The sequence below is a fragment of the Vespa mandarinia genome, chromosome 2, assembly GCF_050613455.1.
Source record: "Vespa mandarinia isolate Hongniang chromosome 2, ASM5061345v1, whole genome shotgun sequence".
NCBI lineage: Eukaryota > Metazoa > Arthropoda > Insecta > Hymenoptera > Vespidae > Vespa > Vespa mandarinia.
The window spans coordinates 18,824,287-18,850,000 of NC_140811.1; the positions used below are offsets into that span (position 1 = coordinate 18,824,287).

Consider the following 25,714-nt stretch of genomic DNA (forward strand, 5'->3'; position numbering starts at 1 on the left):
TTTTATTAAGTTAAGAGTTAAATGATCATAAAAACACTAATACTTTCTGGAATATTGCATTATAAAAGTTCATTCCTAATACGTGCAATAATAATTTATCAAATATTATTTCAAATAAAAAGAAAGGTATATAATACTTGTGTAACTATTAATACTTCAAATTTACGCGCGTATAAATCGACAAGATTACGAATGATTGCCAACATAAAGAAAGAAAAAACAAGATGCTGTATGATAACCTTGCCCAACAGTTGGTAATATAATTTAGATAAATCTAAACTAACCACGTTCAGTTTCTCTATTAAGACCGTCATTTTAATTAATAGAATGAATGAATAAATAAGTTTGAAAGTTAAATTTAATATAAAATGGCATTAAATATTATTAAAAAGGTATATAAAATTATTTCTAATTATAGATTATATTTATGTGTGTATGATATGTAATAACAAATTATAACCTAAATCTATCAATTATATAGTAAAAATATTTTAATAAAAATCAAATATTTTTAGGCAACAACATTTTGTAATGGCATTTTAGTCAAGAATGTATTGTCATGTAGACGTTACAGTTTGTATGAGCCTGATTATTTGGAGGTTATATAGACAATTTTGTGATATTTGTTTTTTATAATATATAATGGATTATATACATATATATATATATATATATATCATGTTGTAGATGTTAAAACCAAAAGTACCAATTTATTCTATATTAAATATACAGATTACAGGATATGTTTATCCTGTATTAGAACATTATCAGAGTTTCATTCATAAAGTCGCTACAGCTATGGACATTGATGTAGATAATGGGTAATATTCTGAATTAATTTCTATTTGAAAATACATATGTTTCTTTTTTCTTTTCATATTATTTGATTTGTCCATATCGTTTTCAGTTGGGCATTTCCTGCAAAAGTATTAAAAATTCAAAGATTTAAACCAAAAGGTACCGTTGTGAGTGCAGAATATAATCTTAATGTTTATGAAAGGAATATACAATTAGCGGATGTTACGTCAACGCAGTGTCCTTTACTAATTAGAATATTAGAAGCTACTTTACCAGAAGGGATAACATTAAATGTGGCCATTTTCGATCCTGATATAGACTTAAAACGTTATATACCTGATAAACAATTATTAGATATGAGAACAATGTTAGAGGATATGAAACAAAAAAAGTAAATTATAATACACAACGTTGAATTATTTCTGAAAGCATTGTAATTTATATTAGTAATGATATTAAATATGTAAAAGTACAACAAGTATATTCTGTAAAAAGGTATTTATTATAAAACTTGATAAAAAAATTTACAAACAGACATGCATGTAAATACGTTTGCATATATAAACGATAATTTATCAAATATTTTCAATATCAAATTGAATATTATTTTTATAAAAGGCAGGATTATCAATGGAACATTACGTATAACTATAACAGACCAAAGTGAACAACTTTTATTTTAGAACCTTCCTCAGACTTTGAAGACTCCTTTGAAATTTCATTATCTGCATCTTCTGTAATTAATAAAGTAATTAAAGTAATTTTTTTTAATAACACTTGAGATCACATTGTGAAATAATATAGATAAATGTTTCATTTTCCATACTCGATAAGGGTTGAAAATCTTTTAAATAATCTTCATTTCCCAGGCACAATGGTAAACTTTCTGCTAATTCACGTTTCGGATCTGTTACATGTAATTGTGTAACTGTTGAACGTTTCTGTCTATGAGATTGATTCTGTAAATTTACATGATAAGCAAATTCTCAACATTCTTCATATTATTAAAAATAAATTTATTAAGTAAAATTATTAAAACCTTACCGTGCCAGGTACTAATATATGCGTAACCGTATCTGAAAATTTTACTTTCGGTTTCTCATTATTGGTCGACATTGGCGTATCCATGAACGTGGGACACATGGAATAGGTTTTTGAATTGGAATTGGATGTATTTACAATGGGTAATGGAGGTATGTTAGATGATGTTTTGATCTCTTTACCAGTATTACTATTTATAGGAATTTGTGACCCTATTTTTATATGTCTACCTTCGAGTAATCTACTTTGCAGATTATAAGTAGAATGCGAATAATTCGTTGAACCAATTTTATTGCTATTTGTATGTTGCATAGTGACATTGATACTGTCGCAACTACCGTGATACGGTATATAAGCGAGGTCAGAATTAATTCGACAAGTTTTAGAATTACTATGAAGACATGAATCTTGTTGTAAAATGTTAGACGCGGAATTTTGTCTTTGCAAAATACACGGTGCTATGTTCATTACCTTAGCAGATGAAATCTTTTGACTTGATTCGTCTATACTCGTTAATCCAAGAGTACTTTGAGAAAGTGAGAAATTTTTTCTTTGTAAATTTTGAAGATAATTTGTAAAAGAGGATGTTATAGAAGGTGGTGGTGGAATGTCATTATTACTATTGGATTGTTTTTTGTTAATTTTTTGATGATGATCCATATAAAGATTATCTTCAGCTCGAAAAGCTTTTACGTTGCTGTCATATGTTGTAGGACTTTCGGAATATTTAGTCGTAGTAAATAACGTGTTACTTTTAGTTTTGTGAAGCGTTGCTGTTAGCTTATTTGATTGTATAACGGTATTAGATGTATCTATTTGGGATACTACATTACTCGATGAATCATTCGTTCTAATGCTCGAGGAATAACAGAATGGTGTATTTTCACATTGTACATTTGACATTGAATTATTATCAGAATTATGTGAAACCGAAGTGTTACAGGTCATTGTACTGAAGGACGTTGACATAATATTATTGTCAATGTTACTCAAGGATGGAATTAACGAGGAAGAAGGAACATTGTCCAAGACAAATTCGTAGGTCGAATTATTGAATGAAGTTGATATAAAATTATTTTCTTCGCGTATAGTTTTTACATTATCTTCGACAGATAGATCATTGGTATATTGCTTATCATTTGTTCCTGACTTATTAATCATTAATTGTAATATATCGTCACGATGTTTACGATCGAGTGACGATGATTTTTGTTTGCTAAGAGATATATTTCCAAAAGATGTGGTCATTAAATCTTCGGAAAATTTATTGTAAGGTTGAACTCTGTTAATCGAGTTTACCGTTGATAAAGATGTTAAATTTGTACGGGTCACGTATGTCGGTGTATTAAAAGATGTCGATGCAAAGAAAGTATTAGATACCGGTATATGAGAGGAATCGTTAAAATTAGTATTTGCCAAAGTATTATTACTGGGTGTATTGAAAGATGTGGAAATAATATTGTAGTCAGTTTTATTACTAATAGGATCATTGTTCAATGACGCAGGCAAAAGTGTTTTGTCATCGTAATAAGAAGGATAGAGAATTGGTAAGGGTGGAATATGGTTGTTGGAATTTTTTTTGTAATTGTATCTTTTGGAATACTTTATGCTTCTTTCATCTTCTTTCGTTGAATTTTCACTTTCGTCGCTATACGATTCTTCTCCTTTATCGCTCGTTAATTCAGAACATAAAGAACAAGATTCTCGGGAACACGTAGAATCTGTAATGGTTCTCGATTATATAAATGTAAGTAATAATAAGTGCGCGCGCGTACTTTGCACATAAGATTTTCCACTTAATATTCTTCTCGATAAAATTCTTTTTATTCTTACGCGAGGAATTGCAACTATTCGATCTGCTTAAAATTTGCTCGGCCTTCTCCTTTGCCGCATTTGCCATTTCCATATCGTTTACGATCAATGCATAAAAATGAATATCCATAAAAAGATCATGATCATTTAGATCTATGGCAAGTCTGAATGCTTTCTCAAACATGCGATATCTAAGAAAAATTATACGTTTGTAATAAAAATTAATGTATCATTTAACAGTCCACATTATTATTTTGGTACCTTAGTAAATGATGAAAAAATCGTCTCGTCAAGTCTCTCACTTCGTCTCCATATTCGTCTTCGATTGCTTGACTTATTGGCCTAATTGGTACATGAAAACTACCCAATGCATTTTGTATGAAACCTGGATGGTTATCGTAGGCATATGTATATATATATATATATATATATTTTTTTTTTTTTAGATCATAAACAGAGTTTCTAATTAATTAAGAAATAAAATCAAATCAAAAGATAACATAACGTATGTGTCTTACTTTCGTGTTCGGACGTTAATGGTAACTTGAATAAATAATTTAAGATTTGATTGAGAGAATGCATACAAATACGTGGATGAGTGTCCCAATTTAAACGTAACAATAAAGACGTGGCTTGTTCGATTTGAGAAAGCATTAAATATCTTCTTACTAATATATCTCCTGAAAGATTATCTCCTTCGACTACTCTAATGACTCCTATCGGACCCCTATTATCGGACATCAAACTTTAAATACATCTTTTTCGAAGAGAGAGAGAGAGAGAGAGAGAGAGAGAGAGAGAGAGAAAAGAAAAATTATATGAAATATTCTGCTTACTTACCGCTCAAAAAGTAATAAAAACAATGAGTCTCCATAACTATAATAACTAATATGAGAATTTAATTGATTTCTTTTATTCCATTCCATACGTACTAATGCCGGTTGGCTCCTATTTCAAGAGAAAGATAAATTATTATTACACATATCTTATATTCTAAAGCACAAATATCTTTTATAGAACATTTATAATACCTGAAATAAGATGACAAATCAAGAATATTTACTGGTGATGTTTCATCATTTAACAATTGATTTCTGATACAATGCAAGGCAATGTCAAAATGTTGAAATTGTCCTCTATCATTTCCAATAGAAAATATCATCCCATCGTTATGCCAGGATGCAAGTGTTGGTATCTTGGAATATAAATATGTTAAAAAAAGAAAGTACATCGAATGATATACATTATATTCTGATTTTCTTTTTTTTTTTGAAGTATCAAAGAACTTACAAAGGCAGCTTTTATATTGATAATGGTAGCTTTCGTTTCATCGTATAACATTACGGAACCGTCTATGCAGCATAATAATAATAATTCTTGATTAGGTGAAAATTTGACGCAACTAGTATGAGTTGGTAATGGTATTGAGATAATAGCAATTCTTTGTAGTTTGTCTTGTTGCGATACTTCATACGTACGCCATTCAATCGTAACTTCACCCTATATTGTAAACAATACATATTATTATATTCTTAACAATATAAATGATACACAATGTATGAAGTTCACAACATTCTAAATTATTACCTTTCTTGATACTTTTTGTTCTACAGAATGAATGACATTTTCATGATGTATATCAAATTTTATACATAAAGGATCAAACTCAGTGCGTACGTAACATATTAAGTCCAATTTTGTTCTAAAAATAAAATCATACTAAAACTTCGATGAAAAATAGAATAAACCAATTCTTCTTCTTCTTCTGACATAAATAAAATTAAAAAAAAAAAAGAAAAAAAAAAAAAAAAAAAAAAAAAAAAAAAATAAAGTAATTAAAGTGGGAACGTGGTATTAGAAATAGTCAAACTATCCAATCTAATAAAAATAAATCTAAAAGTGTAGAGTATGGGAAAAACACTTAGAATGGATATTTTCTACTTACAAATAAATACCATCTCGACATACCCGGTAAGGCGATAAAGGTGTATATTTGCACGATCATGTTCCTTGACTACAGGACTCCATGGATATACTTCGTTCATCGTAGATTTCCACCAAATTAATATCTACAGAATCATGCACTTTTGCAATAAACATAAATTAGAAGCAACGTATGCATAAGCATAGATTCAACATTAAATATTAAAGTCATTTTTCAATAATATTTAAACTTAATCTTTATAAAAATATTAATAGACAATACCAGATCACCAGGCTTGTTGATTTGAATCTTTTTATCCAATCTACGTCCATTAGAGCCAAATAGATCACTAGTACTCAATTTGGGTTCCAATTTACTAATTTTATCAAAAGCATGTCTTCTTGGTTTCGTAAAATACACAGTTGTTATTTGATTATCATTATACGTACAAATCAAATGAGTCTTTGTGATTGACACTGTAAATGTTATAAATTTATTATTAATAATTTAAATTATATTATATCGATTCTTGTTGAAGATATATTGAAATTTTTTTACCATCCGATATATGATCACATAACTTTCCTACAAGATACTTATCGAAAGTACATTTAATTATATCAGCAGTTTCAACATTAATTTGTATGTAAATTAAAAGACCATTGTTTAACATTATTTGCAGGACGCTGTGATCATACCATTGACAATATATAGTCGAATTATCTCTGAGTTGTTCCTAAATAAATAAAAGCGAACCATCTAATCGAAATATTTAAGGATACAATATAATAAAATATTAATTAATAAGTAATATATATACCTCCAAGTGTTTGATGGAGTCTTTTAATTTATTTCCTTTCTTATTCGTTGGAACATAAGTCATACCACGTTTTTGACTGTATGATCTTTTTCCTTCTTCGTAAATACCATCGATACGTTTATCGTGATATCTGTTAAAAAAAAAAAAAGGAGAAAAGAAAAAAATACATATGGTTTACATAATATTAATTTCTAACGAAGAAATTAAAAGTGATTGATCTTATTTAAATGATGGATTTTCATTTACGAAAAAAAAAAAAAAAAAAAAAAAAAGAAAGAAAAGAAAAAATAAAGATTTATATTTTACCGAAATGCGCCATGATCCGTGTTCTTTATATTAATATTGTCATCGAACGTCCATAGATTCAATTCTCCTAATAATGTAAGCATTTTAAAATAACTATCGTAAGTACATCGATAGAGAGAACACGCGTTAAGCGTCTATAAACAATGAAGCGTGCCTGTCAAAAAGGGGTTATGGATTCTTATCGATCGGTAAGGTAGATACCTTTCAGTTTTACAAACAGTAGTTCTCAACTTCATCTATTTTCTAACTACATTGTTATAACATACAATTGGAGAAGTTGAGAATCGTTCATTTGGAAATAAATATAACATTGAAAAATTTCCGATTTAATTCCGATTTAATAAAAGGGTAAATATATATGTATATGTACATATACTACATCCTTTCGATGATTATATTAAACTTTTGGTATTATATAAATAATACTTGTCTTTGTTCGACATTGATGCCGTATAATCTACGTAGAAAAAAAGTGATCATATTCATCCAACGCATTATCTAAATAAGGTGTTATTGCATAGATCCCAGTAGACTCGTGTAGGAAGCTCAATGAAAAATTTAATTAACATTACAAATCTAACATGATTAAAATACGAAGAGAACTGCATAACAATTTTTTTTTATTTATTTATTTATTTTTTTTTTATTTTTTTATTTTTTTTTTTTAATTCTCGTAATTAATTTTCGTAAGGGAAGATCACATGACGAGCGTATTTCGTGTCACGTGATACATTTTATTTAAACGTTAAAACTTTTCTTTTTCTTCTTTTTTTTTTTTTTTCTTTTTTTTTAGAACGTTATTCAAAGATTATAATATAAAAATTTCAAGCCGAGCTTAAATTAATCATCCAAGAATAAATTTATCATCTCGCTTTGTTCTTTATCGATTGATTGGTTATCACACGACAACATAATATAATCATCAATTTTTATTAGAAATCTATTTTAATATCCATCCATTAACCCCCATATGGAGGACAAGATTAAGTTTTCAAGTTATCAAGTATATATACACACACATATATATATATACGGGCATCGACGAATTTATCCTATTAAATTGGCCCAAGGATTATCGAGTCCATAACTGAATCGAAACAAACAAGCATTTCCCGAAATACTTGCAGCATGGAACGAACGTTCATATCAATGAGTAAACTCGATATATATGAATATGTGAATGCATGTACGTGAGCGTATAAATGTTATTCATCGAAATTACCATTTAGGTTAAAAAAAAAAAAAAAAAAGAAAAGGGATTACGAGAAAGGGTCGGTAAAAAAGTTTGATTAGTAAAAGTTCTACATTTTTATGATTTCTCTGTAATTTGACATACAATGGCTACGTATGTATATATATATATATATATATATATATATATATGTATATTTAAAATAACTACGTATATAACGAATATCATATACGAATATCATGTATGCATCATATAAAATATATATATATATATATATATATATATCATATGTCCATCATATACAAGGTGGGCCAAATAAAGTGTTACAATCTGCTTATAGGGTGGCCCAAATAAAGTGTTACAAGATATATCTAGGATGGTCCAAATAAAGTGTTACAAGATATATGCAGGATGATCCAAATAAAGTGTTATAAGATATATGTAGGATGGTCCAAATAAAGTGTTACAAACCATACGCGGATAAATGGTCCAAATGAAGCGTTACAAGTTGTTTTCATTGCGAACATTACAGAAATCAAATTATTATTATTATTATTATTGTTATTATTATTATTATTATTGTTATTATTATTATTATTATTAATTCTTTTTTCTTCTTTAATTTCAAGGAATAATACGATATATTTGTGAACGAATGACATAACATTTGTACTCTACGAATGTTTACTCACCGAATAAACTATAAGAAAAAAAGAAAGAAGGAAGAAAAAGGAAGATAGAAGGGGAGGAAAAACAAGCAAAAAGAAGAATTCCAGATCATTCTCTTTAATAGGTGAATAGATAGACATCTGACTTATGAGACATTATTTAGGTCCCACCTTGTATAACTGCATACTGCATTAGACAGACATATGTATGTGTGTGTATATATATATATATATATATGTATATGTACCTACGTATGTATAACAGTTACGATTCTTTCAAAGGGACCTTGACGAGACGCTACCATTTTTGCTCGCGATGCATCGAGTGTGCGCTCAGGTGCTCGTGAGTGCGCTTTGTAACTAACGTCAGTTTATTTTCTTTTCTTTTTCTTTTTTCTCTCTTTTCCTTTTCTCTCTCTCTCTCTCTCTCTCTCTCTGTCTCTTCTTTTTTTTACCTTTTTAAAGGTATTAAACCGCGCGTTATAGGCGCGTTAAAAAGTCCACGTTAGTATAGTCGTCTTCTTTCTAAAACTAGTCTCTAAGCTGACCGCTAATCGCAATTAGCTAATAACGACAAAGGAGAAAGCGAGTAAAAACGAGTCGTTTCTACCTCCTCTCCCTTCCTACCATCCTCCCTCTTTTCCCTTCTACAATGACGACGACGACGACGACGACAATGTCGACGTTGAAGACGAAGATGACCAACAATGATTTCGTTGGAAATAAATACAAAAGGAGAACGGTTTTCGAAAGCTTTTTATTACGCTCGTTCATAATCATAATTCTCCTGCCAAATCGCAAATGGCCCTAAGCTAAAGATAGGCTCGTCATAGACATAGAGATAGAAAGAAAGAGAGAGAGAGAGAGAGAGAGAGAGAGAGAAAGAGAGAATTGGTGCTAGTGCATCGGTGCAAGGGGAATCTACGACGACCTTGGCCTTACGAGTTTATATAACGAGGAAACGAGCGATACGCGAGCTCAGTTGTGCCAAGTACTCTCTTTTCGACCTACGTTCTAGATCACGATCTTTCGAGATCATTTTCTTTATTATTCCTATTTTTCCCTGTGCGCGCGCGCGTGCGTTTTTGTATATATTTATATTTTTTTATATACACAAGCATATATATACTTATATGTATATATATATACAATATTTTTTTTTCTTTTGAGAGGTGAGGGATCAGGCAGCGAGTTCTTTCGTTTGCTTTTTCACCGATCGATTTTGAGAGGGTGAAGAAAAAAAGAAAAAAAGAAAAAAAATAAAAGGAAAAGAAAAAGAAAATATTTGTTCGATAAATCTCGTCGTCATCGTCGTCGTCGTCTTTGTCATCGTCGAAATGTCCGAAAAAAAATCGTCCTACGACGATTTTAAATTTCGAAGAAGGTTAGGATGAATCCTTAGGGAAAGGGGATCTACCTATTTATCTGTCTATCTATCTATCTATCTATCTATCTATCTATCTATCTATCTATCTCTTTGTCTATATTAGTTCAGTGTAAGTTTACGAAGGATTAAAAAAGGAGAAGAAGATTTTAAGGGTGAGTAGCGCCATCAAAAACAAATTCCCCGGCAATTCTAAGTGAGTGAGTGCGTGCTTACGTGCCAATGCGCAAGCGCGCATACTCGCGCCATTTTAAATTAACTTAACATATACATATACAGATATCTATGCTGATAATAATGACCCTGACACTATGTCACGTTGAATGCGATAAAACTTGGCTTCTTATAATATTAAAAAAAAAAAAGAAAAGAAAATAAAATATATAAAAATACGCAGATACATATATGGAAGTGTGTATGTTATATATATATATATGTATATATATATATGTATATATATATATATGTATATATATACATATATATATATATATCTCTTTCTATCTTTCAGGATTGAAGATTAGCAGTGAACACGCTAAGACACACCCTCCTCCATTATAACCTTCGTATTTAAAGTTGGATGATCATGACGACGACGACGACGACGACAACGTCGACGATGATGACAATAATATATATAATTTTTACAATCCTTAATCTGATCGTTCAGATTAATTGCAAATGCAGTTTAACATCTAATGTCAACGGTGAACAATCTATTGCATATGCCTGTACTGATAGCGAACTGAGCGACCTCGATGAAATTTCAAACGAGGCCGAATGGATTGAATTTTCTGTATCACGAATACATACAATACCCGATGATGCATTTTCGAGATTCCACAATCTCAAAAGATTATCATTTTATAATTGCCACGTAGAGTCGATATCTCGTAATGCCTTTCGCGGAATACAATTGTTGGATTGGCTTATATTCTATGGTACCAAACTTCATGTAGCTAGGACCGCTTGGTTTCAACATTTACCAAACCTGAGGAAACTCATTTTGCATAGGTACATTCATACACATATACATATTTATCATATATATTTATATATGTGTATCTCTCTCTCTCTCTCTCTCTCTCTCTCTCTCTCTCTCTTGTGCTCTATGCTTCTTTAGCTTAGAGAATAAAGTTCTACATGAAAATACGTATAATACGCATGACCCAGTTTTAACTAAAGAAACAATGATTAAATGCAAAACATATTCGTTTAATCTTTTCAAGTTTCCGATATTTCGTAATCAGGAAGTGCATACTTATGCGTAACATGAGGGAGGAAACACTCGTAGGAAGATCAAGAATTCCTTTTTACGTTCGAGCATACTATCAATAATATATTCATTGTCAACAGTATGAATCATTGAATCTTATTCCAGTAACACGCAAATAGATGATCATTTACTTTGCCCAAGAGATTCTTTTTTAACTTGGGTAGCGTCTTTTATATTTCTTTTCGATCAAATCATTTTTTTTTGTTTATATCTTTTTTATTTTTCATTTTTTATTTTTTTATTATTTTGATTCCTTATAAATATTTTTTTTGTCCTTGTAATTTAGTAGAGTGAAAATTTCTATAAAAAAGAAATTCATTTATAGTTGTTCCAATTTTTTTTCTGTTTATTATTAAAGATTACGAAATTTCACTTTATTATTGAGGAAAATAAATATTTTTTATAATAATTACAGATGTGGAATAGTCTACATAGAAGCGGACGTTTTTCGATCGCTATCAAAATTGGAAATATTAAGTTTGTACGACAACGAACTCGATTGTATTCCTATTGACGAGTTAACATTCCTCAGATCATTGAGGAACATACGAATAAATGGAAATCCTTGGTTATGCGAATGCAGACGAAAATTAGAAAGATTCTTTCACGAGCGACATATTTTCGAAAATGTTGGAACTGAAGAAAAAATTATGCCTGTATATAAAAGTTCGCGACAATGTATGGAAAAGATTAATATTTTTGTTAATTCGAGACATCCGACTAATGCGAATACAAAAGTTTTGGAAGAAGTGAGTAAACGTCAAAATTATCGACAAATTATTTACACCGAAAAAGTTATATTTTTTAATGGAACAAAAATTTTTTTTTTGGATCTCTATATATATGCGTCTCTATATACATACAAAAAAAAATATATGTATATATATACATTCCCTTTTTTTATATTTAAACGAAAAAAAAATATCTACACGTATTTGCACAAATTTTATTTATTATTATTACAGGGAAAAGAGTTTCAAACCTCGACACTTCGTTCGTTAGACCGTCTTCCAGATAAAACAACTTGGATTGAATTGTCCGATCTAAAGTTAGATGTAATTCCGTCTTACACGTTTTTCCGTTTTGGAAATACCTTAAGAAGTTTGGAATTTCGCAATTGCATTATCGAAAAAATCGAACCAAATGCATTTGCTGGATTATACAAATTGGAACGTTTGTCGTTCGTTAATAATAATTTACCACGAATGGAAACTAATTGGTTCCGAGATCTCATTAATTTGCGTAGATTGATCATCGCAAGGAATGAGATAGAATATATTCATGAATATATCTTCTGGTATTTGAGAAATAATCTTAAATATCTTGATATACGTAATAATCATTTACGTTGTTTACCGATCGAAGAGATTAAAAAATTAATAAAATTAGATAGATTAGATGCTACTGGTAATCCATGGAATTGTACTTGTCGTGAGAATTTGGAAAAAATTCTATTGAAAATGAATATTGGATTTGAGATAAGCGTTGGTAAATGTTACGACGACGAAAATCAAATATCATCTGTTATAGAAGAACGACGTAGAAATCAGGTAAATATATATATTAAATTACTTTTGTAATCTTTTGATCGATACACGTATGAAAATTTTAAAAGAAATTATATTCGATATGATTTTCAATTTTTCAATTGTTGTTTAGACGAACGTAATAACGAATTCGATAACTGGAAACGTACATTGGGGATCGTTCGAAGAGAGTTTGAACGAGAACACGAATGTTAGCGTATTAATACCAGCTACAACGACAATGTCTACGATCCAAGAAGAAGTAACACAACAATCAACAACCAAATTTATTAATACCAGTAATATTATTACCACATTAGAACCTACGATACACAATGGAACCTGTACTTTGGGTAATAATTCTCAACAAGTATATATTTGTACTGGTTTGACCTCAATCAATCCGGTGAATTCAATAGATATCAGAGCAGAAACAATTACAATTGGTTTATCTAATATACCGGTAATACCACCAGAATCTTTTCTACGTTTCAAGGGTTATTTAAAAAAATTGGAATTTCATGATTGCGGAATCGAAAAAATTGCGACCGGTGCCTTTATCGGACTTTACAATCTCGAGTATCTATCAATATATAATAACGCATTGGAATCATTTAAAAAAGATTATCTGATAGGTCTGACGACGAACTTGAAATATTTAAAGCTTTCAAGGAATCGTATATTAAAGATCGACAATGACGTTTTTGATCTTTTCCCAAATCTCATTGAACTCGATATTTCCGATAATGCGATGAATTGTATTGGCATAGAATATATAGAACATCGATTGGTTCATTTGAAATCGTTCAAAGTAATTGGTAATCCTTGGAGTTGTCTTTGTAGTGTCAAATTGACTGAATTTTTGGATAAACGAAATTTGCCATACGATAAGAATACATTGATCGATAAATCGGAGTGTTATGGTACACGCGAACCATCCTCGACTGTCTCGCCATCGACACCATTTTTAACGACAAAGCCAACATTGATTATAACGAGTACAAAGGAAGAAGAAACACCGAATACGATAGAAGGTGTTTGTACTTCTCATAGAAAAGATAATAATGAACTTACATACGTTTGTACAGGTGGAAATATATTACTTTTCAATACGATTCCAAATGATGTAACGGCTATTGAGTTTCACGAAGGACACTTACCACGTTTACCTGCTGGTACATTATCAAAATTCGTTAATTTACGTAAATTACTTATTAGAAATTCTGGTTTAAGTATAATCGAGCCAAAAGCATTCGACGATTTGAAGGAACTTAAATTATTGGCTATACAAGATAATCCATTGACTATGGTCGATGGCTCCTGGTTGAATTTGAACGAACTCGAGAAACTCGATTTACGTGGTAACACGATAAGATATATCGCACCGCAATCCTTTCGTAATCTTTCAAAATTACAATATCTCAATTTGGAAGGTAACGATTTGAAATGCATATTTACGAGTGATATAAACGAAATGCCGGAAATTCATATAATAGAATATTCGGGTAATCCGCTTAAATGGAAATGCAGATTGGAATTGGAGCAATTTTTGGAAATGCGTAAAATTAAATTCGTTAAGATCGAGAAATCGTGCGAAGGAAAGACATATATGAGGAATGTACTTTGGCAAAATCAATCGGTTTATTACTACGAAGAGTGTCAGTCGTGTTCGTCAGGTTCCAGAATCAAATTCTCAATGACACTGCCAATGTTTATTATATATTTAAAATTTTATCGTTTATAAATAACAAACAAAGGCGATCACGAAAAATGAAATACGATCGATAATCCGATTTCTGAAATTTATGAACGTCCTATAAGAGCATACGATAGTTTCTTAAAATCTTCCATATTGAAAAGTTCAAAGAATTCGTATGAATTTTTCAAGAATTAGATTTTAAAACAGAATCTTCGATCATATTGTAATATTGATTATTTATTAATCAAAATGAAAAAAGAAAAAAAAAAAAAGAGAAAAAAAATAACCATGATGTATACCGAGTATATTTAAAAAATAGAATACTTACAGATATTCGACAATGTTGCTATATAACACGCTTAATAATGTTGTGATGTTAATGATTATTTAATTAATCGATTAATTTATTCTGTTCATTAGAATTTTTAAATAATTATTCATTAATTAACGGGACCACCGAAAAACTTTAACCACCTTAGTATATATATATATATATATATATAGATATATATATATATACTAAATCTACTTTGTGTGCAGGAAATCAGTTGAAAGCATAGTATATAATATATTTATTTACTTACTATTAATCTACTTATTTAATTTTCTTTATTTTAATATATATAAATAAATTTTTTATTTAAATTATTTATAATAAAAGAATGACACATATAGAAAAAAAGCTGTGAAAAAAACTGCCTGTTATATTGGCCCATATACAAGGCCTAAAGTTTTAATCTAATTTTATATAAATTATAGTTTATTTTTCTTTCCCTCTTTTTCTTTTTCTTTTCTTTTATTCTTTTTCCATCGATACAAATATCCAGTATATACTTATTTTTTCTTTTTTTTCTTTTTCTTTTTTTTTCTTTTTATGCCATTAATAAATACACACGCTAAATTTAATTACGCATACACGCGCATAAGAATATAACATTTTTGTGTATTATTAATATTAATGTAAAAACAAAGTAGATATTAAAATTGATAGACTAGTTAATCACATTGCTGAAATACTCATACGTAATTAATTTTCTATTTAAATAAATAATTTAACGCCAATAAATTCTTTTATAAATCATTCGCACGAACCTTATTTCAAAGTATTATGATAAAATGCATATAGAATAATACAAATAATTTGTATTAAATTATAAAAATTATAAAAAAAAAATTAAAATTAGAATTAACACATATTTATTGCTTTTTTATTTCTTAAATAAGGATGTATTAGTAAAATATAAAAAATGGATTCGTCAGATTGCCCGGCTAGCTCAGTCGGTAGAGCATGAGACTCTTAATCTCAGGGTCGTGGGTTCGAGCCCCACGTTGGGCGAGATTTTTTTTTTAAATCATTATTTAAACTCACCTTATTTTTCTGTCGTTCTAATTAAGTAAACTCATACGATTAAAAAAAATTATTTTTTTTTATCATCTCTGGTAAATAATTTTTCGTCTGAGAGAAAGAAAAAAAAATTTCACCTAGCAGAGCGTGGTTTCGATCCACGGACCTCTGGGTTATGGGCCCAGCACGCTTCCACTGCGCCACTCTGCTGTTATGATTTTCGTAGTTTACATGTTTAATTTTTTATACCAAAAACGTTCTATGATATTTAAATAAATTTATATTAATATTTAGAACAAATATAAATAATTATAAATAAGGAACAAAGTAATTTAATATTTTCCTGTAATTAATAGACAAAGATAGAAGCATAATTCTCGTACATTTTATCGATTTGCCGTCTAACAATGTACACTGAAGTGCCATCTAACGATGAAAACGCTAAATCTAATACAACATTCTTGCTTTATCTACACATTTCTATTTGTACAAATGGTAAAAAAGTTTTATAACATTTTCTGACGGTAAAAAGAAAATTTCTGCTGATAAAAATATATCTGAGATTTATATCAATTAATAGCAATCAGTAAGAACTAATTCAATTTAATAACTAAATATTCAAGTAATTATTATTATTATTTTCCTTTTTTTTTTTTTTTTATAATCTTTTCATAAATTTTTTGTACTTATTATCATCGATAGATGACATTAGTATCGTGATTTTATCTTACTGTAATATGGTCATGGCAGTATGTAAACATATCAAGAAGTGAAGATACATTTTTTCAACATATAAATTTGTTTATAATATATATTTATATTCTACATATTCTATAACGATTATATATATACATTTTTTTTTATTTTTGTTTTTATTTTATTTTATTTTTTTTTTTTTTTTTTTTTTTTAGAACAATCTATCGATGGAATCAAAATATTTTGTTTCAAAGAAACGACGTATACATTTTTTATCGAACGACTCTTGAAAAAAAAAAAGATAATATTATCTATAAAAAAAATCAGTACGTATTCTGTTATATTAAATTGTAATTGTTATTTTTAAATACATTTAATAATTATTGCAAAATATTTCAAAACTTTGAGAAAATATATTCGATCGTAAAATAAATGTTATTTGACTATAGTAGTATCATCTAACTGTACTAGAGTGTTGCTGTGTAAGGATCGTGTGTGTGTGTGTGTGTGTGTGTATTCTACCTTTCTCTCTTTATCTACTTTTCAGAGAATGTGTGCATAAACACACACACACAACAGAGAGAGATAGCAATATATATATACATACATAACAAATATCATATAGCTACCTTCCTTCTTATTCGTTTATCCGTGTTACGCGTGTGTGTACGTATGTGTGTAACATGAAGATGGGAACATATGACGCAATCGATGACACATATCGACTGCGGAATTTTATTCAGAATAAAAGGAAATGAGGAAAGAAATATATAGAAATTTTAACGTTTATATTTCGTACAATTGTCTGAAACATAAATAAAAGAAAAAATATGTGTTTGTATATGTGTGAGTTCGTGCGTGTGTGTGTATACATATGTATATATATATATATCATTTCTGTTATACACGACACTCAAAAGATGAAACTAACATACGAGTCTCTCTCTTATCCCACTTGTGTGCGAAGCGAAAGTCGCCAGCTGGCAACGCTATTTTGAACGTTTTGCGACGTTGCCGATAATCAAATCGAACAAGTTCAAACGTGTGTGCCCCGCGTTATTTAGCTCGTGGAAAGAGAAGATAGCTTAGCGGAATATCGTTGACACAAGAGAATGTTTTTTTTTTTTTTTTTTTTTTTTTTCCTTTTTTTTTCATATTTATTTATTTATCAATTTTGAATATTTTTCCAACATTATTTCAATGCGAAAACTCGTAGGAAAAATAAAATTAGTATATATAATATATTTATTTATTTTTCATCTCTAAGTTTCCTATCGATATCTATTGTTCTTCGTTGGTTAATTTTGAATGTAATCTTTTTAAATATTCTTACGTCAAATGACGCAGATCATACGTATCACTCGTATAATATATACGTGTATTAGTATTTCTACTTTTGTACATATATATATATATCTCTCTGAACAGTTGAGTTGAGAAAAAAAATATAATAAAAAAGAACAAAGAAATGAATATTTGAATGAAAAAAAAAAAAAAAAAAAAAAAGTATAATCCCAAAACGACATACAATCGTAATGAAATATAATCGTAAATGAATATAATATCAAGGTCTAAAAGAGATAGAGATAGAAAAGCTATATGTCTACAAAGTTATACCGACGATAACTCTCTGGACAATTTTCCTAACAACAGCCGAATCACCGTTGTTTCGTCCCATAGCTGGACAAGAAGTGTAGTTTCGGACTCCTAAGGTAAAAGATCCGGCAACATTGTAACTGCGTGAGACGACATGCGCGGCACGAATAGCACCATGGATGAGCCTCAGCGTGTGTTGTTATGGCGCGGTGTGGCGGGGCTTGGGATGATATAGAGGAGGGGCGTGCAGTGGAGAGAAGCAGTTGTGGAAAGAGTTGTCGGGCGGAAGGGTGAGGGGAAGGAAATAAAAGTTTCCACGATGGTGGGGGTATAGTTCGAGCGAGCAGCCATGCAGGAAGGATTGTATGTGTGCGTTCGTGTATGATATGTGTGTGTCGGCTGTGTATGATGTTGTGTGTGAGCTCGCTGATTGTAGGGAACAAAGTCGGTTCTACGTATACGTACGTATACGTATATATAATATCTCTATGTATGTATATGTATGATGTATATGTGTATGTGTACGTATACATTAATCGCGTCCGACTACGACGTCACCAAGAGGGGAAGCTCCTCTGTCGGACGGCGAAGAGTTAAACAGAAATTTTCGTAGGAGTTTGTTGGAGGAGTTGAATCTAGTTCCCTTTTTAAACCCAGAGCGCGCTCGAACGAAGGTCCACCGCAATCGCGTTGAAACACTATCATCGCATTTACCGTACAAGGTTTATATATTCGTCGAACGTCGTTGGGGGGATTACGTTCGCATGTGTACGCGACACTTCGTGTTTTTGAATATATGTATATATATATATGTATATATATTTGTTTGTAAAGATTCGTTTAAATATTTTCGAATGATCATTTATGATAATCGATTAATCACTTAAACGTGATTAATTCACATTTGGAAGAGTCAGTTTATTCATTTTCTACAAACTGATATATCCACTTTCATACGTTCGAACTCACGTTACATTTTTGAGATATCTCGATGTACGTCAAATACATCGAACGACGAAATCGCGCATATAAATATTCTTTTTTGTTTTTATTTTCTTGTTTTGTTTCGTTTTTTTGTTCTTTTTTTTCTTTTTCTTCTTTTTTTTTTTTTTTTTTTTACAAGAACAACACATAAATTATCGGTTCGATCGAGTAAACGTTTTAATTAATTTTGCAACGTCAGAATTCAGGCGTTGAAGCAAAGAAATCGTTCAAAGTTCGATTAGTTAGGAATTTTAACTGTTCGATATTTAGTCGAGACTATTCGTTGAATCGAAACTCTTTCTTATCGTTCCTCCTCGTGTCGCGCGTTTGAACGTATTTCGATTTCTTAGAAAGCGCGTTTGATTTTTATCACAATGTAAAACGCGTTATATGAATCATCATTATCCCACTAGATAGCAGAAATATTTCCGATCGACTGTTTTAGCGGGGTTTTACAAAACGAAAATATTAACGAAAGAAGGAAGGAAAAGAAAAGAAAAGAAAAGAAAAGGAAAAAAAAAACAAAAAGATAAAAAAGGAAAGAAAAGAGAAGGAAATACGCGATTTAAGGTATTTTTGAAAATATTCGAACATATAGAAAGTTGGTAAGATATAGGAGAGCAGTGGCGGCGCGATTCCAGTGGATATATGCGCTCGTGTTTCTCAGTGAAATCGGCGTAGAAGGAAGGAGAAAGACAGAGCGATACAGATAGATAGAGAGAGAGAGAGAGAGAGAGAGAGAGAGATAGAAAAAGAGTGCACGCGCGCTTGTGAGAAAGAGATAAAGAGACCGCGCGCGAGAGAGAGAGAGAGGGAGGGAGAGAGCGAGCGAGCGAGCGAGCGAGTGAGTGAGTGAGTGAGGGATCCCCTTCCACGCAACGAGAGACGCGTCTCTACGAGTGCGGCCCTATCCCCACCGTTTATACGCCGAGGTTGCCACCGCTATTCTTCGCGGGGCCATGATTGCGCGAGTGTGCGTGCGTCTGTTGAACTACGCGCGACCAGCCCAGTGCTGCTAGTAAATGTAAGCCTTCCGTTCCCGTATACGTGTCGAAAGAAAGAAAGAAATAGAGAGAGAGAGAGAGAGAGAGAGAGAGAGAGAGAAAAAGAAAGAGAGAGAGAGAAAGAGGTGAGAAAGAGAGAGAGAGAGAGAGAGAGCGCGCTAGAGTTTCAGTCAGCGCGAGAAAATATTCTCTCGTTAATTTGGCTAACCATCATGCCGTTAAGTATCGGGGTTAATTTAAGAGTGACCGGCCACTGTAATCAAGGCGGTCGTAAGTACATGGAGGACATGTTCAGCGTGGCCTATCAACAGACACCGGACGACAAGGATTTGGAATACGCCTTCTTTGGTATTTTCGACGGCCATGGGGGCGGCGAGGCTGCGGCATTTGCAAAGGAACATCTCATGGATATTATCGTCAAGCAAAAAAATTTTTGGAGTGAACGTGACGAGGATGTACTACGGGCCATCAGGGACGGATATGTGAATACGCATTATGCGATGTGGCGGGAGCTTGGTAATGGATAGTCAACAGTATTTATATTCTTTTTTTTTCTTCCTTCTCTATCTCTCTATCTCTCTCTTTCTCTCTCTCTCTCTCTTTCTTTCTCTTTTCTGTACCTCTCTATCTCTCTGTCTCTATCTGTATTTGTATCTCTATCTTTTTCTTCGTTCTTCTCTTTCACCGTGTAACGACGATTATTCGATGTGATAAAAGTCAAAATGAAAGAGGTTAAGCTTATTACTTGTTTCTTTTTCTAACCTTTTTCCCTCCATTTTTTTTAATAATCTGCCCGTTGGCCCGCGTATTTCCCCCACTATTTTCTTCTTGATACTGATTACGTTAGAACTTACATAGGTTATGTAATTCCGTTGTTAACCTAAAACTGTCGAATTCTAATCGAGTTTCAAATGTTTCGGTAAATGATACGAATGTAAATATTATTAAAGTTATATCAATTGTATTAAAATAATTATTTTGTTAAGTCTAAGAAATATATATATATATATGTATATATATATGTATATATATATATATTATCTACGTAGACATATATATGTATATATATTCTCTCAATGTATAACTGTAGTGAAATAATACTTTTTAAACAGACAAATGGCCAAGAACTGCATCTGGATTACCATCTACTGCTGGCACTACAGCAAGCATAGCTTTTATAAGAAAAGGAAAAATTTATATCGGTCACGTTGGCGATTCCGGAATAATATTGGGACATCAACCTGATGGAGATCCACAATGGCGTGCAAAAGCGTTGACGAAAGATCATAAACCCGAAAGTGGTCCAGAAATGATACGCATACAGGAGTCTGGTGGAAAAGTTGTTAGTAAATCAGGCGTTCCAAGAGTCGTTTGGAATAGGCCAAGAATAGGACATAAAGGTCCTGTTAGAAGATCGACTCATATAGATGAAATTCCTTTTCTAGCCGTTGCTAGATCCTTAGGTACATTCCAATCGTTTATCGTAATGCAGACATGAAAAGAAGATTGGAGTTGTTATTTATAGAAGATTATGATAACCTGGTAAAGAAAAAAAAATGTATTCTATGCTTCATAGGTGATCTTTGGAGTTACAATTCAGAACTAGATACATTTATAGTGTCTCCAGAACCAGATGTTAAGGTAGTGGCGGTCGATGTCAAATCATATCGATGTCTTATTTTTGGAACAGATGGTTTATGGAATATGTTGACTCCCCAAGCGGCTGTAGCTATTGTTCAGGCCGCAGAAATGCACAATGAGAAACACATTATAGCTTCTCAACAAACTGGCAATGGGGTATGTTTGAAATTAGATGGAAATCTCAAAAATGCATTTCCATCTACATACCTTAAATAAATATATATACATATATACATTTCTCGATAGCAGGCTGATGTGCAAATGTGGATAAATCCTTCTAAAAGTTTAGTAGATAGAGCATTAGAAAGATGGTCGTCTACTAGATTACGGGCTGATAATACAAGCGTTGTCACTGTTATGTTAGATCCTCCAGGACCTTCTCGTAGCGAGGTAAGAGTTTTTTTTTTTCTTTTTTTTTTTTTTTATTTTTTTTCTTTTTTTCTTTTTTTTTTTTTTATTTTATAGAGAAACAATGACTTTTATTATATTCATTGTTTTACAAATTCTTTTATATTCATATGTTTGATTTATTCTTTTTAAAGGTATTACTGAATCAAAAGAAAGAACGCGTGCTCTCACCAAAAAGTATAGTACATCATGGAGTCCAACCTCTTGACCCAACTATTTTTAATGAAAATATTGAAAAACCAATGCCAAATGTTGTTAATTCGTCGGTTTTAAGACACGTGACATCTACTGATTCGAATATAATGGATCCAAAGCAACCAGATTCCTCTGACGAAGTTAGAGAACATTTAGATACCTCTATACAAATGGAGAATAATTCATACGTTGAAAAATTAATTTTAAACGTAGATACCTGTGATGTAGATAAGATTTTATCGAAGAAAGAAACTGAGGATAATATATCTAACGTAGAAGGTATTCAAGTAGCAGAAATCTCATCTAGCGATATATCTGAGGAAATAGAATATTTGGAATCTAAGGAATCAAAAACTTTTAATAAGACTGAAAATTTGAACAAATTTGATAATGAAAAAATAAAAACTGAAAAGATTAACGAGGAAGTAGCTGAGAATATTAGTTTAAATGTTGTCGAGGACCAGACGAATTTTCAATCGAATCAGATTGAAATGAAGAACGAAGAAAAAGTTCCTGATACGATTCGACAGAATGCAATTAACGAGGCGTACGAAGTGACACCGTTCGTTAGTAAATTTGGACGTCCTACCGCTATAATATCTAGAAAAAGTACATTGAAGGATGTTGAATTGATAAACGTTTTGAATGGTCCACGACACAAACAACATTCATTGATAACATCTAATTCAAGGGAAGATATTAGACCAACGAAAAGGAGACACAGTTTGAGTTTACAATCACAAAATAGTTTTTCTGATGGACTTCCATTAGAATCTAAATCATATATGACAGTGAATTCGAGATTTAAGTCTAAAAGTACAAGGACATTAGAAAATGGAGATGATACGGGAAAGAGTTCTCTGTGTGGTAGAACAAATAGTAGCGGTGGAATTAATACAAAACGTAGGCATAGTACGATATCGTCGCAGTCGGTAACAACGGCAATAGGATTGGAAGAAGCATGTACGACGACACAAGAACCATGTTTGAAAAGAAGAACACGTTCGGAGGATCGTCCAAGTCCTCCTATCGATGAAAACAATCCAGCTAATCAAACGATAGAGGATCCAAATAGTCGTTTGAGTTGGCCTAATAACGATTCTTCCATAAACCCTAGATCAACAGGGGGGGGTTCTGGTACTGTTTCGGTACAGGAAAGACTTTCTTCGCCAAATACTTTCCAAAGAAGAAGCTTGGGGAAAAAAGCAACGCCAACAAAAAGTATTAGACGATCGTCTATCAATGGTCCTGCTCGTTTACAACAATTAAGAGGTATATTTGGATTAAGAGATTGGGATCAGGGAAGGAATAATCGATCGAACGGTTGTAACGATCGAAGGTTAAATCGTACTGCAGGTATTATTGGACCACTGGATTCTGGAATGCCACAACGTTGGCTCAGGTTTGTTTGTTTGTTTGTTTTTTTTTTTTTTTTTTTTTTTTTTATTTATCACATTATACGTGACACGATGTACGTATACGATTCGCATATCTATTTACGATAATTATTCTTATAAATGATCATTGGGTTTTAACAGATCCGACACGATGGCCGCAACTCCAGTGAAAACATTGCGTTCGCGTAACGTCGATATTACTGGTCATACCATTTCGGCACAATTAGTTCATCATTATGGAGTAGTAAAACAGAATCGATTATCTTTACCTGCTAAATTAAAGCAATCCAATAACAATGGAGTATTACAATCTAAGAGGGTGAGGTCTTCCTCTATGTCATCTAATAAATTTAAACAAACAGGTACTAGTGGTACAAATGTAGGGGCATGTTCTACAATGAACAGTACAAGTACAGGATCGAATAATGGTTCTGGTATAGCTAAATGGGTTAAATCTCTATGTAATCCTAGTGCCAGATCATTGAGTACACGATCTCGCATTAAGCGCCTTGGAAAATGAAATTGCATAATGCATATCCTTGCTTTTCTTCACTTACTCGATTATTTTTCTTTTCTCTCTCTTTGTTTTTCCATTTTTTCTTTTTCTTTTTCTTTTTCTTTTTTTTTTTTTTGAGTTTTCTTTTTCCAGGATTTTTTTTTTCTTTTTCTTTTATATGCACCTATATAATTTTTTTTCTGTTTCTTTATTATCACAATACAAACGAGTACGTATCCAATTCTTGCATAGCATTTTATTTAAATAATACACCGTCATATGATATGGATTATAAATATATCAAGGACTTCATTCGTATGCTCTTTTTTAATTATTTTCTTATTACAAAATTTGAATTCTATATTACGCTATACGAATTCGATTATTAATGGTTATAAAAATGTGGTCATACTTGAGTTAAACGAACAAAAAGGAACAGAACTAATAAAGCGTAATAACGTGTCGTAACAAATTGCTGGAACAACTATCGGTTATTTTCAATATTTTTCAATTATTATAAAACTTTTTTTTTTCCGTTCCTTTCTTTTTCACAATTTATGTATTTTAAATTATTTTATATATTTTTATAATAACGAATAAGAAGAAAGCGCATGGCGATTTGTATACTCGCAATTACATTCCGTGCAAACTATAGTACATAATTATAAGTAGAAAATCATAATTTATCTTACGTTTTAACAAAAAGCAAAAAAAAAAAAAGAAAAAAAAAAAAAAAAAAAAAAAAAAAGAAAAATAGATTATATTCCAATTATCCTGTTTTCAAATTGAAATTCATCCTTTTTTTCGTTCATAACTTTTCTCGATAACGATTAGTTCTTCCAGCAATATGAATATATCACAATGCTAATTAAAAAGTCCTCTCTACTTTTTAATCAATTCGTATTTTTCAATTTGCATAAAATTAATCTAATGATAAAATCGAATCGGCGAGAAACGTGAAATTATTATATAAAATCATAAAGATTGTATATAATGTACTTGTGTAACTTTTGAGAGATATTTGTTCTTTACAAAAAAAATAAAATAAAAATAAAAAAAAAAAATAAATAAATAAAAAATAAAAAAAAGAAAAAGAAAAAAAAGAAATAAAAATGAAAAACAATGAATTGATACGAATGCAAATTTTAATGATTAAATTTTGAATATTTAATACTTGATTATTACTTTATTCGAAGGAATAAAGAAAAATTCTTAGAAATATTTGCGGAAGAATCAAATTTTAAAACAAAGAGCGCGTGAAGAAAGGTTTAATAGAAGCGTTTTAAGAGAAGTGAACAAAATCTAGAGCAAAGATAATTTGTTAATTGACATGTGCCTATAACAGTTACCATTTTAACATACATGTACAGTACATTCACATACCATACACTCATTAAAAAAAGAAAAGGAAAAAAAAATAAATAAAAAAATAAAAAAAAAAATAAAATAAAAAAATATATATATATATATATAAAGACAAGGATTTAGATCCTTGCTTCGTAATAA

General features: G+C 30.8%; 4 protein-coding genes and 2 non-coding genes across 15 annotated transcripts; 4 read left to right on the forward strand and 2 right to left on the reverse strand.

Annotated features, from left to right (window-relative positions):
• Positions 1-105: 105 nt before the first annotated feature.
• Positions 106-1,435, forward strand: mRpL48 (mitochondrial ribosomal protein L48). Of its 2 annotated transcripts, XR_014981852.1 has the most exons (5): positions 106-392; positions 516-599; positions 688-821; positions 908-1,293; positions 1,417-1,435. XR_014981852.1 is itself a non-coding variant. In XM_035887660.2 (4 exons), the coding sequence occupies exons 1-4, from the start codon at positions 369-371 to the stop codon at positions 1,191-1,193; spliced, it is 528 nt and encodes a 175-aa protein (XP_035743553.1). In that variant the 5' UTR covers positions 107-368; the 3' UTR covers positions 1,194-1,342. The 2 variants fall into 2 exon arrangements, 1 of the variants encoding a protein (XP_035743553.1); XM_035887660.2 differs by lacking the exon at positions 1,417-1,435 and having other exon boundaries at positions 107-392; positions 908-1,342.
• On the reverse strand, positions 1,300-6,857 carry frtz (WD repeat-containing and planar cell polarity effector protein fritz). 4 transcript variants are annotated; one of them, XM_035887478.2, is made up of 15 exons: positions 6,702-6,857; positions 6,396-6,525; positions 6,134-6,311; positions 5,858-6,051; positions 5,620-5,720; positions 5,239-5,353; positions 4,942-5,151; positions 4,683-4,846; positions 4,492-4,599; positions 4,170-4,378; positions 3,913-4,036; positions 3,673-3,842; positions 1,843-3,560; positions 1,625-1,757; positions 1,300-1,532 (listed from the first exon to the last, which is right to left on the reverse strand). In XM_035887478.2, the coding sequence occupies exons 1-15, from the start codon at positions 6,782-6,784 to the stop codon at positions 1,447-1,449; spliced, it is 3,723 nt and encodes a 1,240-aa protein (XP_035743371.1). In that variant the 5' UTR covers positions 6,785-6,857; the 3' UTR covers positions 1,300-1,446. The 4 variants fall into 4 exon arrangements, with proteins under 4 accessions (XP_035743371.1, XP_085511405.1, XP_085511406.1 ...); XM_085655279.1 differs by lacking the exon at positions 4,170-4,378 and having other exon boundaries at positions 3,913-4,011; XM_085655280.1 differs by lacking the exon at positions 6,702-6,857 and having other exon boundaries at positions 6,134-6,334; positions 6,396-6,478.
• Positions 6,858-9,518: 2,661 nt separating this feature from the next.
• Positions 9,519-15,497, forward strand: LOC118451198 (uncharacterized). 5 transcript variants are annotated; one of them, XM_085664768.1, is made up of 6 exons: positions 9,519-9,945; positions 10,052-10,100; positions 10,457-10,959; positions 11,637-11,970; positions 12,187-12,771; positions 12,881-15,495. In XM_085664768.1, the coding sequence occupies exons 3-6, from the start codon at positions 10,526-10,528 to the stop codon at positions 14,489-14,491; spliced, it is 2,964 nt and encodes a 987-aa protein (XP_085520894.1). In that variant the 5' UTR covers positions 9,519-9,945; positions 10,052-10,100; positions 10,457-10,525; the 3' UTR covers positions 14,492-15,495. The 5 variants fall into 5 exon arrangements, with proteins under 5 accessions (XP_085520894.1, XP_085520892.1, XP_085520895.1 ...); XM_085664766.1 differs by having other exon boundaries at positions 9,519-10,100; XM_085664769.1 differs by lacking the exon at positions 10,052-10,100.
• A 212-nt stretch (positions 15,498-15,709) lies between these two features.
• On the forward strand, positions 15,710-15,782 carry TRNAK-CUU (transfer RNA lysine (anticodon CUU)). The gene has a single exon. It is a non-coding gene; the product is annotated as a tRNA-Lys (tRNA).
• Positions 15,783-15,929: 147 nt separating this feature from the next.
• TRNAM-CAU (transfer RNA methionine (anticodon CAU)) lies at positions 15,930-16,001 on the reverse strand. The gene has a single exon. It is a non-coding gene; the product is annotated as a tRNA-Met (tRNA).
• A 3,273-nt stretch (positions 16,002-19,274) lies between these two features.
• On the forward strand, positions 19,275-25,691 carry Pp2C1 (protein phosphatase 2C). 2 transcript variants are annotated; one of them, XM_035887525.2, is made up of 6 exons: positions 19,275-20,587; positions 21,184-21,534; positions 21,648-21,868; positions 21,962-22,102; positions 22,255-23,717; positions 23,854-25,691. In XM_035887525.2, the coding sequence occupies exons 1-6, from the start codon at positions 20,284-20,286 to the stop codon at positions 24,230-24,232; spliced, it is 2,859 nt and encodes a 952-aa protein (XP_035743418.1). In that variant the 5' UTR covers positions 19,275-20,283; the 3' UTR covers positions 24,233-25,691. The 2 variants fall into 2 exon arrangements, with proteins under 2 accessions (XP_035743418.1, XP_035743413.1); XM_035887520.2 differs by having other exon boundaries at positions 19,278-20,587; positions 21,959-22,102.
• Positions 25,692-25,714: the final 23 nt, after the last annotated feature.

Excerpts from the sequence above, each read along its gene's own strand:
- mRpL48 (XM_035887660.2), top strand. The coding sequence starts at position 369 with ATGGCATTAAATATTATTAAAAAG. Across the intron at positions 600-687 it reads ATGAGCCTGATTATTTGGAG|ATGTTAAAACCAAAAGTACC; the intron begins GTTATATAGACA and ends ATCATGTTGTAG. Across the intron at positions 822-907 it reads GACATTGATGTAGATAATGG|TTGGGCATTTCCTGCAAAAG; the intron begins GTAATATTCTGA and ends TATCGTTTTCAG.
- frtz (XM_035887478.2), bottom strand. The coding sequence starts at position 6,784 with ATGCTTACATTATTAGGAGAATTGAATCTATGGACGTTCGATGACAAT. Across the intron at positions 6,312-6,395 it reads ACTCCATCAAACACTTGGAG|GAACAACTCAGAGATAATTC; the intron begins GTATATATATTA and ends TTATTTATTTAG. Across the intron at positions 6,052-6,133 it reads ATGTGATCATATATCGGATG|TGTCAATCACAAAGACTCAT; the intron begins GTAAAAAAATTT and ends TAACATTTACAG.
- LOC118451198 (XM_085664766.1), top strand. The coding sequence starts at position 10,526 with ATGATCATGACGACGACGACGACGACGACAACGTCGACGATGATGACA. Across the intron at positions 11,971-12,186 it reads ATACAAAAGTTTTGGAAGAA|GGAAAAGAGTTTCAAACCTC; the intron begins GTGAGTAAACGT and ends TTATTATTACAG. Across the intron at positions 12,772-12,880 it reads AAGAACGACGTAGAAATCAG|ACGAACGTAATAACGAATTC; the intron begins GTAAATATATAT and ends ATTGTTGTTTAG.
- Pp2C1 (XM_035887520.2), top strand. The coding sequence starts at position 20,284 with ATGCCGTTAAGTATCGGGGTTAATTTAAGAGTGACCGGCCACTGTAAT. Across the intron at positions 21,869-21,958 it reads CTCAACAAACTGGCAATGGG|CAGGCTGATGTGCAAATGTG; the intron begins GTATGTTTGAAA and ends ATTTCTCGATAG. Across the intron at positions 22,103-22,254 it reads CAGGACCTTCTCGTAGCGAG|GTATTACTGAATCAAAAGAA; the intron begins GTAAGAGTTTTT and ends TTCTTTTTAAAG.